This window comes from Notechis scutatus, chromosome 2 (genome assembly GCF_049901735.1).
Source record: "Notechis scutatus isolate UNSWTSFEM ecotype Mainland chromosome 2, rNotScu1.2, whole genome shotgun sequence".
NCBI classification, from domain to species: Eukaryota; Metazoa; Chordata; class Lepidosauria; order Squamata; family Elapidae; genus Notechis; species Notechis scutatus.
Window position 1 is genome coordinate 89,147,660 of NC_142010.1, and position 23,446 is coordinate 89,171,105.

Consider the following 23,446-nt stretch of genomic DNA (forward strand, 5'->3'; position numbering starts at 1 on the left):
ATAGTTTTTATCTCATTCTTTAGAGAAACCCAGATCACAGACTTTGCCAAGATCATACCTGCCAATGAACAGGCCTTGATAGAAATAGTCTGCGTGCATGAGTTTCATGTTCAAATGCAATTTCTGTTTTTTCATTATGTCCTCCTAACAGTAGCAATATTATCAGTAATCATCTTGAGTCAGGGAGATGACATACTTTTAATCTGGGATTTTTTGCAACAGTATAAAATTTTGCAATTGAGCCCAAATTCAATCTACTGCATAATCAGGTCTGTTTCTCCGCTGTGTAATCAGCCTAACAACTCTGAAACCTCTCTGCCAATAAGAAACAGATGGAGTATAACATAGATTTAATATAATGCATGATTTTTATAAAAACATGAAGAATCATTTACCTTTAGATTCTGGAAGTATCTTGTGATTTTGAGATTGAACATACCAAAATTCAGATAATTAAGGTAATTAATGAATTAAGGAAACATTTAAATCATGGTTATAATGAAGGCAAGAAGTTTGATTCCCCAACTGAATTCTGACTATCACTGTAGGTTTCTCATAGCATGGGTAATAGAAGCTTGGCAGAGCTAGGCTGGGCCTGGCTGAATCCCTCTTCCTCTTCATGTCATATATCTAATCCAATCTTTAATGTGCATCACCATGCATTGGTAAACTGTATGTTACAACCCAAGAATTCTTAACTCCGTGTGATCTTGAGTTGTATGCCAGAATAGGAGAGCTGCTGTCTATTAATTATTCTATGACAATTGAAAACTGGACATTTACTGGACAAACCTCTGCATTTCTTACCTTTAACCTCTCTGTTACACCATCAGTGAAACTGACTGTGAATTCAGCAATTTTGGGCACTCTAAGTTTTCCTTTGTTCTTCTGGTCTGGTTGATATTCTGTTCTTGTTTTCACAATCACCTAAGACACAAACATTGATATCTTCAGTTTTCCCAAGCTAAAAAGAAACATGCAGCTTTATTAAAGAATTGGTTTTTAATAAGTCATCTCTCTGAATAACTTTATATATATAGAAGTCATTGTTGTAGGTAAAAACACACAAACATGAACAAACAACGAAGGTTAAATAAATTAACTGACAACATTTTCCATGAAGGTGCGAAGCTAAATTAAGTCACCCTCCCTAAACCTACTAGTGTCTTGCAGTTCACATCTGGGGATAAGGAAAGATGAAAAAAACCAATTTCTTTCAGAAAAAAAAATACAGATAACATCTTCCTCCTGGCATCTGTATTTTCAAAGTTATTATTTTAGTATTTTTTAATATTTTTTATATTTTTGAAACAAAAACACAAACAAAACATAAAAAACATAAAACCATTTTCCAGTTATATACGTACAGTGTATCAGTTGGTTACAAATCTTTTGTGCTATCCTTTCATAGTCCTCACTTACAATTTGTATAGATTCTCACATTATCAATCCAACATATATTTATACATTATCAGTTATTAATCATTCATTTGACTAAACTATTATACCATCATTTTATACAGAATATTCTAAATTTATATGAATTTATATTATGCATTCATCCAATGGTTATATATTTTTATATTATATTCTATATCATTCTACTAGTCTTATATTATGAAATTTCCTAATATATTTCATTACCATGTCTTTTTGTCTAATCATTGATAAAATAAATCCCATATCTTATAAAATTGTTTATCTTCTTGTTCTCTAATTTCAAATGTCAATATACTCATTTCAGCACAATCCATAATTTTCTTAATAACTTCCTCCTGCATAGGTGTTTTTTCATTTTTCCAATTCTTAACAAATACAATTCTAGCCGCTGTTAAAACATTAACAATCAAATATTTCAATTCTTTATTATATATTTCCAGTATAATTCCCAATAAAAATATCTCTGATTTAAAGTCTATGTGTTGTTTTGTCATTTTTTCCAGCCATGTGTGGATTTTCATCCAATATCTTTTTGCATCCGAGCATGTCCACCACATATGGTAATATGAACCAGGTATCTGATAACATTTTCAACATTCATCCAATTTGTTCTTGAACATTCTTGCAATTCTCATCAGGGGTAAATGCCACCTAAAAGTTATTATTTTAGTCTTTAAATGCTGCAGATTGATACAAAAGACATGGGATAAATTTTAGGACTATTTAAAACTATGTAGCTGAACATCAGCCATTCTGGCCTTGAATTTCAGCAGAGATGCTCTGAGAATCATAGATTAAAAGCCTGAGCCTTACCCCTGACTACTTTGGAAAGTATGGGGAGTCCATTTTGCAAAGACAACCATCCCACATGCAATATGAATCCCTTATTTGATGGAGTACATCTTACTTAGCCACATCATATCATATTTGGCTAAAGCAATATGTATTTCTCATTATAAATATTTTGTTCAACCAATTTTCTGCCAGTGTTGCCAATTAATAATCCATAAATCAGGTGGAATGTGAAGACAGCACTTCAAATGATACTTTTGTATAGAATTTCTTCTTCTATTTCTTCGTCCATCTTCTTCAGGGACATCCAATAACATCCTATAAGGGATTAGGCCATACTGAAATCTGACTAGTCTAGTGTAACAGTCAACTGGATAGAAATGGGCAGCTATAGAAACCAATTCAATGAATATTCTCAGGAAAACATGCATTTGATTTGAGAAGCAATGTATATGCTTGTGTGTGCTCCAACACTCTTTTTCTTTTCAAATCTAAAGCACAGGTTAACCGTTATAGTTAATGGCAAGTAAAGGTGCAACTTTCAGGCATAATGTGGCACCTCAGCATTCCTTCCATCTGAAATAAAACACATGCTCAGAATTTGCACATTCAAAATTTATAATGAGTACAATATTTTCTCTCTCTAATACAACAAATGTTGAAGTAGTTCTAAAGCAGAGGTGTCAAACTCGTTTTCATTAAGGGCCACATCACGGTTGTGTTTGATCTTTGGGGGGGGGCATGGTGGGCGTGGCCAGGATGGGAGTGGCCAGCATGACATCACTCATGTTTCCGGGCAACTGTGGCCCAAGCACTCTGCCAGCGAAAACAGGCTCCCAAGCTCCGTTTTTAGCTGGGACGCCCTCCTGCAACCCTCTGCCAGTGAAAACAGAGCTCAGAGCTCAATAGAGCTTGAGCTCTATTTTCAGCTGGGATGGCCTGCAACTTCTGCCAGTGAAAGCTGAGCTTGGGAGGGCCACAAATGGCCCTTGCAAGCTCCATTTTTGCTAGCAGAGGCACCATGGGCCGGTCTTTCACTGTTTCAAGGGTGGCCCCACGGGTGAAATCTGAGCACCCTGCGGGCCAGATCTGGCCCCCGGGCCTTGAGTTTGACACGCCTGTTCTAAAGCATGCAACAGTTGTTACATGCTGGACAGTGAAATTACCTAAAAGGAGGATGCACAAAGCTATTTACTCATGTCTAAAATGACTCAACTATATAATTGAACCAAGTATTATTTTAGTATACCACTATGATCTACTTTAAATCTTACCCACATTCCATAATTATCCTTCTCCCCTTTCTATGTTTAGAACATAGTGTCTAACTGGGATTCTGATAGTCCTACAGATTTTTAAGAACTGTTGCTAAAATTGTTTAAAAATATGCTGGATGCTACCTACCATGTTTATTAATCCTATAAATAGCAAACTTTATGGCTGATGTTAGATGAGCAATATCCACTGTAATTCATTTATATAATATACATATAAGCACTTTTCAACACTGTGTTATATTTTGCATTGGGCATAGAGAGTTACTACTTTGGAAGCTATTTTGGCTGAGAAAATGACACATTAAAAAAATAACAGAATTATATGTGGATAATGAAACAAATGTTAGAATTTCATCCAAAATTTAGGTGCCAAGTCAGATGGTTTTGTTCCAGAGGCTACAAAATTTGGAGAGCTGCCATTTTCACATCAATCCACATATCTGAATAATTTTAGACTATGTTTTCTGCATTGTCTTATTTTTAAGAGCTGGCAAAGTCACTGATAAGTGAGAATCCACTCTTTATATCTTAATGTGACTGTATTCCTTCAAAATAGAACTGGAAATACTATTTTTGATATTTATTTTCAAGATTTATATATGAAGAAAGGCAGTTTTGCTTTGCCAATTGTTTTGCTTTGCCAAAAAGCAAATTGTTTTGCCTTGCCAACAAAAAATATACTATAGTCATTGCCCTTAGTAATATGTATCTCAGGACAAATAACTTTTCTGCTGGAAATTCTAAGCAGAACAGACTGCTAATAATTTCTTGTAAATTATTCTGCTGTTTACTACTCACCTCCAATCCATTTGGTCTCAAAAGTCATTGTTTTATTGGCAGTACAAATCTAGGCCATTTACTCAGAAAGAAAATCCATTGGGATCAATGTGACTTACTTCGAGATAAGTTTGAAAGGAGCAAGTTTAAATTCTTCCCTAAAGCAATAATGGTTTGAACCCTGGGAAATCTTGGTGCACCTTGAGTGTAAGAAGGGTGTGATGCCTAAAACAAGGATGAAGGGAGATCTATGGACAATATTACCTAGTTTTGTAAGAAAAATTGAACTATTTGAAAAACCAATCATTTTCTATTTGTAGTATCTTTACAAGGAGATTGCCTCAATGTTTAATTTCAAAACAGATAGGCATGAAGCATTCGTTGTACAGTGTCTGTGCAGTATGCCAACAATGTAAATTCTGCTCCTTAGGGAGATGAAGTCGGAGCAGAAAATGGAAAGCACTCCTTGAATATTTTCCTAAATATATGGAAGAAAAGATGACCAATGTAAAGAGGAAAAAGCATTGTGCTTTGCTATAAGATTCTCTATTTGTAAAAAAAAAAAAAAAAAAAGTATTTGATTCAAAATTCCTTGATATAGATTCATTAACCATAGTTTCAGATCATAAAACGGAAACAGTGTCCTGTAAAGAGAGAAAGAAATGGCATGTGAATTTTGTGTCTGATTTATTTTCCTACATTCTGGTAGCTGGGAGCATGAGGTTTGATTGCCCAATGCCCATCTAGCAATACATTGTTTCTGTGTATAATACAAAATGTTGAGTATTACCTCTAAACAGTTATACGGCTTATAATGCCTGCTGAAGCTCCCAATTTATTTGGTGTAAGTACTCCTGGAAATGAATATTCTCTGTAGGGGCCTCTCTTTCTACAGAACCATTTGTAAGACTGACCCTTGTGGCCTTCTGGAGATTTATGAAGAGTTGATTGGTGCAGAAGGTCTTTGGAGACTGATTTATTTTTTCGGAAAGAGATGTAGCACCATCTGAGGTGGTGCGGTGGCCTAGAGGTGGAGCTCTCACCTCACAATCAGGAGGCCGTGAGTTTGATCCTAGATAGAGGAAGATATTTCTCTCTCTGGGCATGCTGAGAATATATTTGCTGGGGGGAAAATCCGCATTGGCAACAGGAAGGGCATCCGGCCAGTAAACATTCAGTTGCCAGACTCCATCCCGCATGGGATTATTGGGTCATTAAAAGAGGATGATGATGGGAACTTCCGGTTTGTCGGCCAGAGCGGCAGGGATTTGTGATTCTCTGCGATCCCTGCCACGCTAGCCATTTTTGGTGCTCCGATCCGGACGGGTTCGGAGCTAGGCTGCCCTGCAGGGGTAGCTGAAGATAGGGGGATCCGGAGAGGGGTTTGGGGGTGTTGCAGACCCTTCCCCAGCCGGCTGAACCCGGATATTGGATATTGAGAAACCTGTTTTTTTTTTCAGGTAAAACTAGCTTTATGTGATAAGTCGGAAGGGAGAGGACAAAAAAGATATTCATTTGGTCTGATGTTGTTGGAGGAGATGCCTTAAGGATTTGAAGACAGAAATATAATTTCAATAAGGCTTTAAAATACAGATTTGGATTTTCTTTTTTCTTTTGTCTGATACTACCCCTGGAAGAGAAAGGGAGAACTTTGTCTTGGCTTGGATTGATTGAAGACTTTGGGATTGTTCTATCTTTTTCTTGAAATATCTTGGTTGGTGTAAGAAGAAAGAGGGAAAAAAGAAAAGAAAAGAAAAGATTTATAATGGCTTTTCCTTTTGAGGATCTGAGGGAAGAATATGAGCAAACAAAAACAGACGGTAAAGATGATATGGAAAAAGCCTTCCTTTTTTTAGAAATGGCGCTGGTTAACTATCAACAGACAATACAACAGATCGAGGCAGAAGAACAAGAAGAAGAAGAAGAAGAAGCCATCTTTAATGAATTTCAAAATTTAACTAAGAAAGAAGGAAGGAAGAAAGAGAGGAAAATGAAGGACTTAAGATTTTAAAAAATGTTCAAGAAAGAGAAAAATAAGATGCAAAATAAATATAATGATAGTAAACAAAAGAAAAAGGGAACACAACAGAGAAGGGATGCTAGCAAGGCAGAGGCTAGAAGAACGGGGGGTAGGAAGATTTGGTGGGGGAAGAAAGAAAGGGGAAAGGCGGAGAAAAGCCACAAAGTTTTGAAATTAGATGGGAAAAGAGGAATTTTTTTTAGGGATAAAGGGTAAAGTACAATTTCTTTAAAAAAGATTTTGCAAGGTACATAAGATGGTATTGTAACACTTGTATTAGAAATAGAAAATTAGAATGGCTTAAGAGTTAATAAGAAATTAAAATGTTCAAATGTTTAATAATGATTGATTTTAAAATTTAATAAAATATTAAAGGGAATGTTTAGAATATTGAGTTTTAATTAAAGAGTTTAATATGACTATGGTATTGATGTTATTATAAAACTATTATAGTGGCATTTGTTTTTTGAAAAGGCAATGGGAAAGCTATAAGATTTAATATTTAGATTTATTATTTAACTATGTATTCAATCATTTTGGATTTATTACTCTGTTTTTATTATTATTTAAAAAAAAATTAGTAGATAGAATGTACCAAGCAGAATCAGATTGGGTATTAGGTGTTATTTTAAATGTTAATCTAATTAATTTAGGGGGAGGATAGAAAGGCATCATACTCTGAGTAGTGATTTCAGGAGAGATTCTTTTTCTTTTTATTATAAGGAATGAGACAGAGGGATAATAAAGAATGGGCAAAAGATACAAATATAATGATTTAAATTAAGATGGATTAAATAAGATAGAATTATGAAGAGTGAAATGTGTGGAGAAGTTTATATAGAAGATATAGAATGGTAAACAAAATAGGTAATGATATGTAAGATGAGCATGAATATAATTGAAGCCCATATAAAGAGAGGTACCTGGAGCCAAGTTACTTTCCTAAAAGATTTTTTATATGTTTGTTTGTTGTGTGTTTATGTTGTTGGAAGAATTAATAAAACCTTGTAGAAATACAGAATGAGAATAATGGTAACCAAGTCAGAAAGAAATAGATGAAATAATAATAGTGAAATTGAATAAGAGTAAAGAGAAGTAAAGAGAAATTGGATAAGAGGTATTTTTATGCTCATATGAAAATGGCTTAAAATAGAATTATATTGTATAAAATAAGGTTTTATCTGACTTGTAGAACTTATAATGGAAAAAGGTTCAAGTATGTAATGGTTGATGATGATTTGTTTGTTTTTGAAATTAATAAAATTTGTTTTTTTTTAAAAAAAGAGGATGATGATGATGTGGCACCATCTGAGGAATACTACCGTTAGTTTTATTGCATTTTTTCTTATGTATTTCTGCTAATATTGAAATGGAACAAAAGAAGGACCCTTCCAGTCGCTATATTATATCAGATCCTACTGAGTAGCATCCCATTTTTATCTGGAAAATGTTGGGGTGGAGGAACATAGCTGGGTTTTAAACAGAGCTCAGGTTTTCTACAAGGATCTGCTAGGCAGTTGGGTAGGAACCTACTCACCGCTTGGAATAGGCAATGTTCTGACCCAAGGCTTGTTCAAATAAAACAAACACAGAGTATTTATATAAGCAAACCTTTTTAATGCAGCGCTGTGAATTCTGTGCATTCACAGCTAAGAGTCATTCAAAACTAATTGTCCCAGATAAGAGCAAGTCCTTTCAAGGTTGCAAAAGGCTGCCAAGAATAAAAGCCAGAAGTTTCCAAAAACAAACCGGAGTAAGCATGGCTTTGATGAGAAATCTGAGCATAAAGTTGGCTTCTTTGCTTCTTGCAAAGAAGCCAACCCTGAAGGCTGGGTTTTATCCTTTATGGGAGGGGCTATCACCTTCCAGCCTTACTCCCGAGTTGCCCGTGCTGCTTCATCTGCTCTTTCTTTCGTGCAGCCCTGTGTGCATGCGCACTGAGCATAGGCTCCCCAGGGTCCTCTTCAACACTGCTGCCAGACTCCACAAGCTCCAAAGGCAGCACCCCACACTCCAATACTCCTGGCCCCATCCCTGCCTCACATGCAGGCCCCTCAACCGAGTCCTCGCTGTCAGAGACCTCAGCCGTCCACACCTGCTGCCGGCGAACCACAGCAGGCATCTGGCTGGGGCCTTAGACTGGATTGCTGCTATGTAGCCTTTCTGTCCGCACAGATCCCAGATGCACCTGGGTTTTCTGAGGAGATCTGGGAAATAAAACACAAAAAGAGCTGAGAAGCTCTGGGAAATGGAGTCAAACTCGTGCTTTGCTTTGCTTTGCTTTGCTTTGCTTTGCTTTGCTTTGCTTTGCTTTGCTTCGCTTCGCTTCGCTTCGCTTTTCGCTTTTCATCAATGTGTTTGGTTGGTTTTTCCATTTTGCTCTTCTGGTCTGCTGTATTCTTCTTACATGTTGTTGTTTTTTTATTTATTAGCTACCCAGAATTGTTTATTGGCTATAAATTAAAAATAATTAATTAATTAATATGTATACATTTATCTGTTAGTTTTTTGCCCTCAGAGATACAGGGATGCAATGGCAAAAGCAATTTTGCCTCCACAAGTTCAATTCACTTTCTAGGTGCATCATGCCATCATGAGCATGTACACGAAGGAAGGAGTTTGCATGACAGTATAATGGTGTTTTTATCATTTTGATTAAAGCAAGGTGCTACGGAAACCTCTTCCTGCCTTATTTACAGTACAAAAGATATTTTCAAATGTAAAAATGGGACAGTTTTGGGAGATGCCACACACCAATAAATCAGTGGCTTGCCCAATCTCCTTCTTTGAGATTTCAGAATGTTTTTTTCCCCCAGAAATCATCTCAGAAATCAAGGTGTGTCTGCTTTAAATGCCATGGAGACGCATTGTCTGGGTTGCTCCACTTTGCTAATCCACATCACACTAACAATAACAACATCATCAGTATGTATAAATAACCCTTCAATTTTAACAGCACAATTGAATAAAGGGACTGAGACTTCACCAATGAAGTAATAAATATTACATAATGCAGAAGTAACACGGGTGCAACAGGACAAAGTAACAAGCATTTTTAAAATAAAAACTGTTGGACTTTTTCAATACAGGAGAGGTTTCGAAAGCTTGTAAAAGAAAGTACCATATTATGCTAGCAAGGTGACAAAATGTCATTAATTCTAATTATTGGCTAGACAACATGGAACTAAGAGCTTCTAATTAAGAGTTTGCCCTGAATTGGTCTTCCTGTTTATATTGAAGATTCTTGGCGTAAATTAGATGTGATCCTCTTAAGCTGCTCCCCTGCTATTTTGTATCAACAAGTACCGTCTAACTAAACTGAAAAAAGCTCTACTTCCATTAAGTGCTGTGGCACCTCTCTTTCCTTTCCTGTTTTCCACTTATATTCCTGGCTGGACCTCAATACTTATTTTCTCCATGCTTTGTAAAGCCTGGACCATTAATTAAAGAAAATTTGATCATTAGCACTAAGCTCAGTAATGCTCTGTGGATGCATCTGTGCTCTTTTTATAAACAAGTCAAGCACTTCATTCGTTCCCTGTCAACTCTGCCCATCTGCAGTCCTTGGTTGTACCTTCCCCTTCTCTAATCATAAAATCCAATGAAAGCATATCAGAACAACTCTCTGCAATCTCTGATTCATTTTCAAATGGAATTCCTTTGTCTCTCTTTCAATATGTTTCATCAGTTGAATGCATATTGATGCATTGTTGACTTCTAGAAAACTGGGCAAGAGTTCACTAATGTTAAAAACCCTCCAAAAATATTTTATAGCAGACCTACCAGGGGTGAAATTCAAAAAATTTTCCCTACTGGCTCTGTGGGCATGGCTGTGACTGTAGCTTGGTATAATAGTAATAGCAACCAGGAGCAACCAGGGGCAATTCAAATTGTCCCTACTACCTTTCCCAAGGTGGTCTGAGGTGGTTGAATTTCACCCCTGAAACCTCTTCATTTTACAGGCTACAAACTGTCCTTATCTGGCCTGCAGCGGCTTGTTGGTGGGAGAGAACAGGGTGTCATCAGTGGGTACGAAACAGCGTTGGTGGAGGGCATGGCAGTGGCCCTCCACAACAGGCACGCTTTCTCATGTGGCCCATTGGGAAATTAATTGCCTGTCCCTGCTTTATAGAACACACACACAAGTAAACCTCTAGTCTGGATATTCATTTTGCAGGAAGGAATAGTATATGTCATCTTTTGACTTAGATGGCTGGCATTTTAATGGCCTTCCTGGAAACCAGGAGAAAATAGGACCATTCTGATATCTGGAAGAATGCTTCTCTACAGAAGGTGGTAGAAATCCTAAAGGCTCATTCCCATAGTCCCTAAAGATGCCATTCTCTGAGCAAAAGGATGAGGAGGCAGCCCCACCCTAACAGATGATATTGAACAGATGAATACTATGAAGAGTTGCTGATCCCTCTCATCTCCAGACATTCAGCCACAAAGGGTTTTAAAGGTGACAGTTAACAATTTGAATGTCACCAAAGGCCAAATAACAACCATTCCGCTCTCAATACTCAGGCCACTGTATTCTAGATAAGCTATGGAATTTGTTATGCCTATTTTCCCTGCAACAACATGTGAGGAAGGTTGGTCTGAGAGACTGGCCCCATCAGTGAAATTATGTGGATGTGGGAGGATGAGATTCTAAGTCTTCCTATTCCTAGTCTAGCATCATAACCACTCAGTTAAAAAAATTATTTCTCCAGATCCTATTCGATCCAGTCTCTATATTGCATTGGATAGACTCTATAGACCTAAACTAAAATGTTAGCCATTAAAATATAGCAAAAGGATCTCCCTCAAGACCCTAAAATAGTTTTTGATACATAAAATTCTTATTATCCCAAAGTGCCATTGATTCCTACACTTGATACAGCAGATGATTGTCAATTTCACAGTCTTTTAATGGGATTCAAAGAGATGGGTGGATGGATAGAATAGAATAGATGGACAGATGGGTGGGTGGATGAATGGGTGGGTAGTGGGTGGGTGATGGAAGGATGGATGGATTGGGCAAGAGTTTACTAATGTTAAAACCCTCCAAAAATATTTTATAGCAGACCTACCAGGGGTAACATTCAAAATTTTTCCCTACTGGCTCTGTGGGCGTGGCTGTGACGTGGCTTGGTATAATAGTAATAGCAACCAGGAGCAACCACGGGCGACTTAAAAGCCCTCCAACACACTGGGTTTTTAAAAAAATATTTCCTGGAATAAGCAAATGAGATGATACATTTAACTACCCAGAACTCTTAAAACAGAAATCTGAATGAAGGTGAAATTGTTATTTAAAAGCTATGTGGGGGAAAAATCTGATAAAAATAAAATCAAAGGAAACTTATGGGAGCCTATGAGAACTGAAGCTAAGATCGATACAAGGAGCCTCCATTACAGTCAAGCGCCCAGCGTGAATGTTTCATATATAATGAAAGAGTTATGATGAACTAATGTAAGTGTGTGTCCCAACTCATAGTATAACAAACTGGGTGCAACAAAACAGCTGAACAAGATTGTGTCCTCTGGTTTTTCTCACTTTTTAAATGGTTCACAATTCCATATGTTTGTCACCCTTTGTTCCTGCTACATGCTGAAGAGGAGGAAATGCAAGCTCAGCTCCAGCTTTAATACTATTTCACAAGACATGCCGAGATATAAATACTTAGCATTTACATTATAACCCCTTTAAAATATTTTGCAAAATTATCTTGGTAGAGTCATAGAGAACAAATGTGTGGAGGGAGGGAGGGAGGGAGGGAGGGAGGGAAGAAGGGAGGAAGGAAGGAAGGAAGGAAGGAAGGAAGGAAGGAAGGAAGGAAGGAAGGAAGGAAGGAAGGAAGGAAGGAAGGAAGGAAGGACTCTTCAATCATTAGTTTTCTTTCCTAGGTAGTACAAGCATCAGCATACAGTAATATGGGGTCCTTTTTAAAAAAAATGATGATGATGATGTCTTAAAAAGTGTTAAGTGTAAGTATTATTATCAGGCAGAGAATTGAATGCTACCCAGCGTTATGGCCATGCATTAATTTATTCAGTCAAATTGTTAAGTTTAAAAATAAGGAATTTATCACCTATTTAATTTTAGCAGTTAAAATAATAACTGAATTTATCACCCTATAAAGGAAAACCTTAGAGAAAATAACAATTAAGATGTGGATCAATAAGGATTCTACAATCAATAAAACTTCTGGCATACTAGAAAAGATTATAGATTAGTTCTGAATAATGAAAAATCACAATTTAGGAATAACGATTCTAACAAGTCAGGATGGGTTTTATGCATTATCTGAATTGTAACAGTCTCATTAACAGAAATTGTTATGGTGCATGATAACTATTAAGAAGTTTATTGTCTGTTTCCCTTAATTTTTGTCTATATTTTAGTGATTTTATTTTTCTTTTATTTATACACTATAGATTTATGCTATTCAGTTATTGTTAATTTTTGCTAATTAGTAATAGTGCTGATTTTGCTAATTGCTATTGTACAAAAAAACACCATAGAATGATTTGTTAATAGTTAATTTTATTTAAGAAGGCTAATCATTATTCTGTTTGGTTACATAGGGGAATGGAAGCTCAGATTCAGCCTTTAGGAACTCAAATTAATAAACACCTTTTTACAAGAATTAATTGAGTCAGTCCCATTGCTAGGTACCATCTAGTGCCATGGTATCATCCAAATAATATGTTTCCAGTATATTTCCAGACATATTGCAGACTTCTCCCAGATATCTACAGTCATAACTTGGTACTCGGTTGATTTAAAACTCATTGAATTTGGTACTCGAAACATTTTGATGTGAAATTGTGATTTGTTTGGTACTTAATGCACAAGCTAGTACCGTATTTGCCGGCGTATAAGACGACTGGGCGTATAAGACGACCCCCCAACATTTCCACTCAAAATATAGAGTTTGTTATATACTCGCCGTATAAGACTACCCCCTCTTCCACACACCTTCCACTTTTGCACTTTTTTTTTTTTTGACGCACTTTTCTGCTTTGGACAATTTTGAAATGAGCTAATCCAATTTTGAACCAAGAATATGCAAATAGCTATGGAGTTTAGAAATGAGTTTTAAAAATATTTTTCATTGCTTACCATTAAGCGTAAAATATGTTGTAAATAAAATGAGAACACAGGAAACGTTCTCTTCTCAATACAGCTGATCTCTCTCTCTCTCTCTCTCTCTCTCTCTCACACACACACACACACACACACACACAAAAACCGGACACTGAAAAGGCTGCCAAGGAACAGTATATTCAATGCCTTCTCTTTAATCAAGAAACAAGGAATTCCTTAGAATCTTTTTTTTTCCCCAAGTGGCCCTCTTTAAAAAAAAAAAATGGAGGTAACACTTTCATTCAAAAAGTCTTCCAGTATCTGGAGTCGCTCAGACATATTGAAGTGAGGCAGGAGAGTAAGTGAAATTTGAAATGATCCAGCTACCGTTTTCTTCCCCTCCGCCCGAAGGCCATTATCTCCACGTCAAAGCGAACGAGGAGGCAAAGAAGCCAAACATGCTAAAAGGATCTCTTTATTTTCCTACACAAGGTCACACCTACTTTTCCGCATTCAAAGGACAACCTCTCCTCACCACCACCACACACACACACACACCCCAATACCCGCAAACAATGTTCTGGGCATTAATCACCATTGCTACATTAACCTGGTAAATTTATACCCTGCCTCCCCAGTGTTGCTTTGACGGCAGGTTTTCACACAGCGGGGCGCTCGCTCGCTCTCTTCTCCGCTCTCCCACCGTTCGCACATGTTGGAAGCACCGTAAAACCTGATAACCCACCCGGGGCTCCCCATCCTTAACCTACAGCCGCCCGCATGCAAAACCTGCGTGCAAAAAGAAAAAAAGAAAAGAAAAGTACGCGCACGTGAGGATCTTCGAATCCTCTCCTCCCCACACCGCTAAGGAAGGAAGAGGGGAAAGGTTGCGCAGCGCGTGGCGAGTGACACCCGCCACACACACACACACACACACACACACACACACACACACCGCTCCCCCAGCCTCCCTCCCGGCTGCAACTCAAGCTCGAAGTGGGAGTCGGAGTCCTCCCGGCGTATAGGACGACCCCCCACTTGGAGGCATGTTTTCAGGGCAAAAAGTCGTCTTATACGCACGGCAAATCTGTACTTGTCATTGTTGGCTGCCTAGTGACTCTTTCTGGCCAAAACAAACTTAAGTCACATGGTTTGTTTGGTACACACTATTTTTAGTATTCATCACACCTCCTGGAACCAATTAACAATAAGTACTGAGCAGTGGTGGGATTCAATTTTTTTTACTATCGGTTCTGTGGGCGTGGCTTGGTGGGCGTGGCAGGGGAAGGATACTGTAAAATCACCAGTCAGAGGTGGTATTTGCTGGTTCTCAGGAGTATTCAAAATTTCTGCTATCGGTTCTCCAGAACTGGTCAGAACCTGCTGAATACCACCTCTGGTACTGAGATACCACTGTAGTTGTCTTTTCTCAGGCAATTCCAGTTTGCAAATTGATTGATTATAAAATGTATATGCTTCCCATCTCACTGTCCAAAATGACTGTATTCTTTCTAAGCCACTAAGAAGAAACCCAATAACATGCACCAATCTGTTCTTGAAGCTATATCACCTTTTCTCCCTATAAACAATTCCCAAGGCAGATATTGCTCAATCATGACTGGGGAGATATAGACACAAGCAACAACAGTAGAACATACAGTTTATTTTCTAGGATGGGGTGCCCAGTCACTGGGTCTTGAGCCTTTTGGAACCGGAAGTGGTGGGTGAGTGTGTGCTTGAGTGCTCCATTTGCACAAGCTTTGCCCCACAACCAGTCCTCAAAGCCACAAAAAGGTTGGAGAACTCTGTTCTAGGATCTTTGGGAGAAGTATTTCTAATGACAAGAGTGATGGATTTTCCCCACCACCCGGCCATTTTATTACATCCCAATATGTCAGACTCTTCCATCCAAAGCTAGCATTGACAGGAATTTTTTAGTCAGAAAAAGCCCTCCTAGAATTATCTCCTTGCTTTACAAACTTCCATTCAGGAGGATGAACAGGAAGATCGTAAACTGGAAACTTTCCTTCCAGTTCAAAGTTTAATATACGCTGTTGCAATGCTCACTCACCTTTTTTCTAAGTTTAATCTTCATGTTCCAGCATGAACCCCATGAACTTTGTTTGATACTTTAATGGATGCTCAAATTAAAAAGGGAATTGGAGAGATACAGTAAGAAATAAAGCATATAATGTAGTGCAAGGATATATTACTTCCCATGTTTAAAAAACCCCAGATTTTTAGGCTAAAGACTAAGGCTGTTCAGAATCTTGGCTTGTATTATTTGAAGACTATTTTTTATTTTAGGACATTTAGTACCATTTATTTGCACTTTATCCTTGCACTTAAACTCTCTTTTTGAGTGAAATATTTAACATGATTGGGTGCTATGAATGCTCTTAAATTATTCATTTAAGGGAAGGACATGTAATTCTCAATTTGCAGCAATGGAGTATATAATGTATTGCAGGTCAGGCAGCATAAGGAGCACCGAACATGAATTTTTAATTTTTTCTTCTCCAGATTATTAACAATGCCAAAAGAAATTAAAGTTCCTGGTTTGGAATTGGTCTACTCATCCTTAGAAAGGTTGTCCACATAGCTAGAGCATTCCCTTTGTTAGGGAGAAAAAGAGAGCAACAAACCATAGGAGGTTCCATATATTTGTTTTTCCAAAGACAGATTCCTGACTTGTCTAAATCTATTTCAAACTGATAGCTAGTTCAATGACTACCCACCTGGTTTTGTTTTATCACATATACTGTCTAGGACAGGGGTCCCTAACCTGTGGGCCATGACCCACTAGTGGCCCATGAGGGGATTGCAACCAGGCAATGGAAACAGCTGGTGACCACGTGTGCATGCAACTGCATCCTCACTTGCACAAATAGTGTGTGAGTGTGTGCGCACTCCATTTGCATGAGTGGCAGACATACACACAAATGGAGCTGTGTGCACGCTTGCCGGCCAGACACACAGAACCGTTCCCTCTCCCTCCCCTGCCGGTCTGCAAAACTGGAAATGCTTGCACACCAACTGGAAAAGGAAATTCATAGCTTTTACCCTCTTTGTTAAATCCTTCTTTTAAATGTGATGACCAGAGTTGTACAATATTTTAGATGTGTACTTACCATAGAATTGTATGACAGTATCACAGTGTGATTTCTATCCTCTTCCTAAATAATCCCTTGCCTTTTTCACAGCTGTCAAACACTGAATCAATATCTTCTCTGAAGAATCTATTATGACCCCCAAGATCTTTTTTTTACTGTTTAAAGACAACAGACTCAATCGGTATATAAGAACACAGGGCAATTTTTCCCCGGTGCTTTCACTTTATACTTACTTGAATTGACCCACATTTTCTATTCGCTCAGTTTGAACAGACATCTCTAGAGCTTTTTACAGTTACTTTTGATTCTTATTACCTTGAATAGTTGTCTATTATCTGAAAATTAGGATAGCTCGCTGCTTAACTCTAAGATAAGGTTATGTACAAAGAAGTTGAAGGGCACTGGTCAGAATAAGGTTTCTTCTTACCTTCACTCATTGACAAAATTGCCCATGAATTCTTACCCTTTGCTTTCTACTTTTTGACTCTTAGTAATTCTTTAAAAAGCCAGATAGGTCCCTCCCATAATTATTAAGTTTACTCAGAATCCTTTGCTGAGGAACTCTATTTAAGATGTTTTGAAAATCCAAGAATACAATGTCAACAGGTCACTTCCATCCATGTGCCTGTTTAACCTCCTTTAAAAAATTCTATTTTAGTGAGCCAGGGTTTTTCTTTGCAGAATCCATGCTGATTTGCCTTTAGCAAGATTGATTCTTGAGTCCCTTCTTAAAGAATCAGGAGAGAGAGAGATTTGCCTTATTGAAAACTTCTGTTTGGCCACTCAGGAAATATGGAATCATAACCATCCCTAACCAGGGACCTCTGGAAAGAATTCAGAGAATGGTTAGAACCTGGTTTGATCCTACGTTGAAAAATTTCTTGCTTTGAAGAGATACACAAATACATGGCATGGGGCCAGGTTGCCAGAGGAATTGACTCATCCCCATCACCTCAGTCTGCCTCACTTGATCAAATAAGGAAGATACGTTATGGATTCCATCAGTTAATCAGGGAAAGTGCCTTCTCTGCCATTGCCCTTGATCTCTGGAATATTCTCTCTCTGGAGGTCAGGCAGGCCTCCACTTCCTGGTCTTTTGAAGGTGTTTTGAAGCAACTCACCTGGGGCTCACTGGGCAGCCCACAATCATGGGAATGATTAGTGCCTAGATGGCTCCTGCCCCACCTTTTAACTTTTATTTCATTTCATTTCATTCAGGAGAGTTATTGCTTTCCTAATTTTTTTATATTGGGTTTTTATCTTTATAAGACAACCAGTGTCACTGAGGTGAGTTGGATGACCACATAAATTTTCTTAAATAAATAAATGTAATTTATTTATTAAATGTATACCTAACTATCTCATTTTTGGAACAATTCTGGGTGGCTTTTTAACTTATTCTATTTTTGTTTTTATCTGGCTCTTCTTATTGATGCATGATATTTTTATATGGCTTTTAACTTTTGATTTAACCTTTGGTGTTATTAACTGTACATTGCTCTGTGAGTGAGATGGCCAGTATCTAAATTTGAAATGGCTCCTTGTCCTCACACTGAAAATGCATACAGTTCTCACTGGTTTTCTCTCTTTTTATTTATTGCCATCATTTTATATCACACTTCCCAGAATACAAATACTATTAAGTATAATCAACAATCCTAATGAAAAGCCCAGCAAATTATATCTTTCAAAACACAAATGAACACACTGCCTTTCTTTCTACAGAGCCATTTGGTGATAAAAGCTCTTTGGGAGGAGAGGGAGTTGTCTTCACTCATGTTCTCCCATCCCTTTTCTTTATTCTGTTATGAAAAAGGTTGCCAACTAATATGTTTGACATTTTGAAGTACTGGCCTTTACCGTTGAATCCCTGTGGGTATATTCTCCCATAATAGAAACATTGTTTTTTAAAGACAAAAAAAACTAAAAGCAAAATTCCTCTGAAGATGCCTTTTGGTCTGACATAAAGTTGCTTCAAAGACAAATATCTGAAGATGTACCTTTTCCCATAATTTATAATGTCATCATGAGCATAAAGCCAAAGAAATCCCATTTCCTTCAGGGAAATTCCAACTGAATAGCAAAATATTTTTTTCTGCACAAAGCCCTCTACCCAGAGGTGATGTCCTTCTGACCACTTCTGGAGAACCGGTAGCAGAAATTTTGAGTAGTTTGGAATACCACCTCTGACTGGCCCCACCCCCATCTATTCTCTGCCTCCCGAGTCCCAGCTGATCGGCTGGGTCTTCTTTTGTTGCCCTGCACAGGAGAATGGAGCTGGAAAGCAGGTTAGTGGGGTGTGGAAAGAATGGGGATTTTACAATATCCTTCCCCTGGAGTGGAGATTTTGCAGTATCCTACCCCTGCCACACCCACCAAGCCACGCCCACCAAGCCTGCCCAGAGAACCGGTAATAAAAATTTTTTGAATCCCACCACTGCCTCTACCAAAGATGCTAACTGTCTAGTAACAGGGAAAGCGTTCTTTTTCCACCCAATTTAATGCCAGCCAATTGCTATACATCACATGTAATAACTTGGGTTGGAGGACTGGGGAATAGAGAGAGGATCTTTGCTGCTCTACCTCAGGCTGCATTGTCTTATTCTTCTTAAATAAGGGACCCAAGGAACAATTAGGGACAAGGAACCAGCAGCCTTCAGATGCTGCAGGATAACTATTATATACCCTGTCTACAGTGACCAGATTTGGCTGGTTCTACTAGTGTATTTCTTTAGTATGTTTTTGAATTGTTGTTGTTGGTCTTGTGATTCATTTTGTTTTGTTTTCATTGCTTTTCATGCTGAATTTGATAATTAGTGATATGTTTGCTTGGTTCAACTGTAAAAGATATCTTCTGATTAAGAAAGTGTGGGTAGAAGGATCTATGTAAGCAATTAATGGGACCAGGTCTCAATAGAAATCTTACAATTAATCCCCATTATCACCTGATCGTGGCTGCTCCTGATCATGGCTTGCTGTTGTTAGAGAAGCAAGAACAGAAGAGCTCCTTAATTCCATCTCATCACAACTGTCCTAGTCTTCTCCTTATTCTCTTACTATGGCCATATCATGCATGTATGTCCAAACTGGATAGATGTGAGTATTATTATGTATTGAATAGCATAAATATATTTGGAATAAAACTGGGCTTTGCCATATTGTGCAAAATGCACTAAAATTGACAGATATGCTTATGGTTGTGACAAATGCTAGTAAGATACTGTAGTTTATTCTATCTTACTGAAATACATTATGTGAAAGTGTCATGTAATAAGTGGAGGACAAACAGATGTGATAAAACAGTGATAAGAGTTCATCTCTGAGCTTTAACTTTTGTGATAAGAGCAGCAAAATGCCAATTCTTCTTTGCATTTATCCACTACTCCCAACTGGTAGATTTACTTAGACTCTTTTTGTGAAAAATGGATATGATAAAATACCTGCATGCATGCTGGATTATATTTATGATTTCTTGGTAGATAAAATTGCTTGCATATACTCCGATTTGGGTGCCAGCTGGATGGAGCCCAGCAAGGTGAACAAGGCAGAACCTTATGCTGCTTTCTGGGTTTATTTATTTTATTGATTTATTGATTAAATTTATATGCAACCCATCTTATTGTCAAGCAACTCTAGTTGGCTTACAAGCATCATAAAAATAGAAGTACAAACATTAAATATTAAGTAAACAAATTAAATAGGCTAAAACCAGAATGTTGTAGGGTGGAGGTAGGATCTTCTATATATGAGTTTCTTTTGATATGTTTCTTTTGAGTTTATTACATTCAAAGAAATAAATACAGTTTTCTTTTAGATGAATTGTGCCACTTGCAAGTTGGATCTTTAAACTTGCTAGCTCCTACAAGCAGCCCAATAGGATGTGAGTAATTGGATTAGGAAGATTGTCAAATATGAAAATGGATGGCACTTGCTTTCAAGTATGTGGTTGGATGAAGTCCTCTTAGGAGCCAACATTTTTGATAACTGGAGGTTGCTTTCTCTCTCTAACACATATACAGTAGATGCAAAAACACAGAGAGTCCATTTGGAGAAGAAGGTGGTGGTAGCTTTCCTTCAGAGATGTATTTGAATTGCTATCAATCAGTAATCAGACCTGGTCAAAGAACCTAAACAGCATTGTTGCATGGCATTGTTGCTTTGTCAGGACCTCATTGAGGGAAAGGTTTTTTCTTTTCTTTTCCATAAGTATGGGGATTGGAGTTTGTAGGTACAGTTCTTCAATGATTCTGCATCTTCCTGAATGAGCAGTTCTAGTTTGTTATCACAGTATTTGCTGCTATAGTTGCTCCAATGGGAGGTAAGGCAAGGTTCTCCCCATGTGGTATTTAACATGTATATGAAGTTTCTAAGTAGAGACACTCACCAGTTTGGGATGAGGAGCCATCAGGCTTCTGGTGGTATAATTTGTCATCTTAAGCTAAGCTGGGAATGACACTAAATGTCTGAACTGATATCTGCATAGAGCAAAATTAATTTAGATTAAATCCGAACTTTCTGAACATCCAAGAACTTTGGTCCTTGGATGGCCTCCTGCTCCTTCTGAAGGAAATGGTTCATGGTCTAAGAGTCCTCTTGGGCTTATACAGCTTCAGCATCAGGGACAGGCCATGGCTAGAGGTCCTTTGTCCAGTGTTATCTAGTGCTCTACTTGCAACCGTACCTACGCCAGGATTCTTTAGTAATGCTAATTCAAGCTCAGCCTGATTAATATGTTATACTCTATATGGGGTGTCATTTGGAGATATCCTGATAACTGCAGTTGGTCCAAAATGTACATGTACTTGTACATCAACCTCACCATTGCAAGATAATATCTCTTCTAAAATTTCTGAATTATATCAATAGTTCAAAGTATTGATCACCACCTCTAAAGTCCTATATAGCAGGGGTCCCCAACCACTGGGCCCCAGACCGGTACCGGTCCGTGGAACATTTCCTACCGGGCCGCTGGTTTGCTGGGCGTCGCCATCTTGTTTCGATGAGAAAGTGCTTCCAGGTGAGCTTTTCCAGTTGGAAAGTGGTGTTTGGGTCCTGAAGGAATCCTCGCGCCTTAGTTTCATCGAAGGGGGGGAGGGCTTCGAACGAAACTAAGGCGCAAGGATTCTTTCAGCACCCAAGGCAAGGTGAGCTGACCGACTGTCCCGAAGCCCATCGACAAAGGTACAAAGGAGGAGTTGAAGGTGGCGGGGAGAAGCAGGGGATGGCTGGCTGGCCAGTCGCTCGGCTCACCTTGCCTTGTCATGCGTGCTGATGCCGGTACCGGGCCGCGGATCATTTTGTGATGCCGGTACCGGGCCATGGCACAAAAAAGGTTTGGGGCCACTGCTATATAGCATACACAATGCACCTCAAACACCACCTCACCAGGATTGAATTTGCCCATCTTATATGAATATCTTAATAAGGCCATTAAGGTACCCACTTTCCCAGTCCATTGGAGATTAACAGATTGTGGACCAAATGGTAGACCTTTTCTGTTTTTTTCCCATAATCTGTGCAATTCTCTCCCCTGTGGTATTCTGAAAAACAGCCAAAAGTTCTATTTCATTCAGCTTTTTATCTTAGGTCATTGTTCAATGGGCTCCATTTTTTTAGGAGAAATATTTAGAGTTCATGAATTACTTTGTATAGTTTTATATTTCTACTCTTGAGGTATTCTGATTAGACTAAGCCTGCAAATAAATAACAAATGCAAACAATTGCTGAAATTAAGCAAGCTTCGCATTTCCTAATATAGAAATGTGAAACTTAATGGAAATAAACATTTTGATCTGGTAGTGCCACTAGTTCTCTTTATGTCTAATTAACTTCAAGAAGATTAATTTCCAAAATTGCTTAGGTTAAAAAGGACATTAAAGGAAATAATAAAGGCAATGTCCCTCAGAGATGTTATTCAGCAGGTTCTGACCAAATCTGGAGAACCGGTAGCAGAAATTTTGAGTAGTTCAGAAAACTGGCAAATACCACCTCTGACTGAAGATTTTACAGTATCTTCCCCTGCCATGCCCAACAAGCCACACCACAGAACTGGTAGTAAAAAAAATTGAATCCCTACATTAGAAGGAATAAGGTATCACTGAGCTGATCACAATAGTTTTTGAAGTCTTTATTTGAATTGATTATTCTGAAGAAATACTTGTAATACTTGTAAGAATACTTGTGAGAATATAGAGAGATTTTCCACTAAAATTGAAAAATGAATTTCATATTTAATTTTAAAATTTCCAGAGGATAACAGCCAAACAATCTTTTGTAAATGTCCCTGGTAGCTTAAATAACGTCTAAGGTTTCTTGAAGGCAACAAATAGACTTAAGATATAGAAAGTCAAGAAAGAGAAAGGTATGCAATTTAAAAATCATAGCAATCATTTTTAAGAGGGCAAGTTTATACAAATCTGCTATACCCCTCACTAAATTCAATAAAAGTTTACCCCTTGCTTTTAAGAGCTTGCATAGAAAAAGCAAAAGTATTATTATGCATTTATTTCCATTTCTCCTTCATTAACTGCATTATTATTTATTCTCTCACAAAGAACAAAATGTCCACCACCTACAATTTCTGGGTTAAAAATAGTATAGAGTTGTCTGAATCATATTTCTTAAAAGCAATCCTGGGAGTAGGCCACATTGTACCTCCCTTCTTTTATCAAGAACTATGTACCTCCCTTCTTTTATCAAGAACTATAGCAAGAGTTTGATAAAAAGAAAGAAAGAAAAAGAAATACCCATGCTTCTGCTTATCGGTAACTAATTTATTTTGTACTCAAGACCTAAGATGCTACAAAAAAAAGTTAGCAACATTTTGAGCCTAACCTAACCCTAACCAAACCTGACCACAATGACAAACTATCAATGGCATGTGTGAAGTGGGATGTAGAAGATCATTATTCTATAAACTCTAAATATGGCTTACTTGTTTAATTCAACTTAT

The 23,446-nt window shown here is 37.8% G+C and overlaps 1 protein-coding gene across 3 annotated transcripts in view; it reads right to left on the reverse strand.

Annotated features, from left to right (window-relative positions):
* NSG2 (neuronal vesicle trafficking associated 2) overlaps nucleotides 1-23,446 on the reverse strand; it is a 68,700-nt gene that overhangs the window by 39,580 nt on the left and 5,674 nt on the right. For all 3 annotated transcript variants that reach the window (XM_087955432.1, XM_026685558.2, XM_087955433.1), the window contains exon 3: nucleotides 808-927. In XM_087955432.1, coding sequence (XP_087811558.1) covers nucleotides 808-927 — 120 coding nt within the window. The remainder of the gene's footprint in view (nucleotides 1-807; nucleotides 928-23,446) is intronic.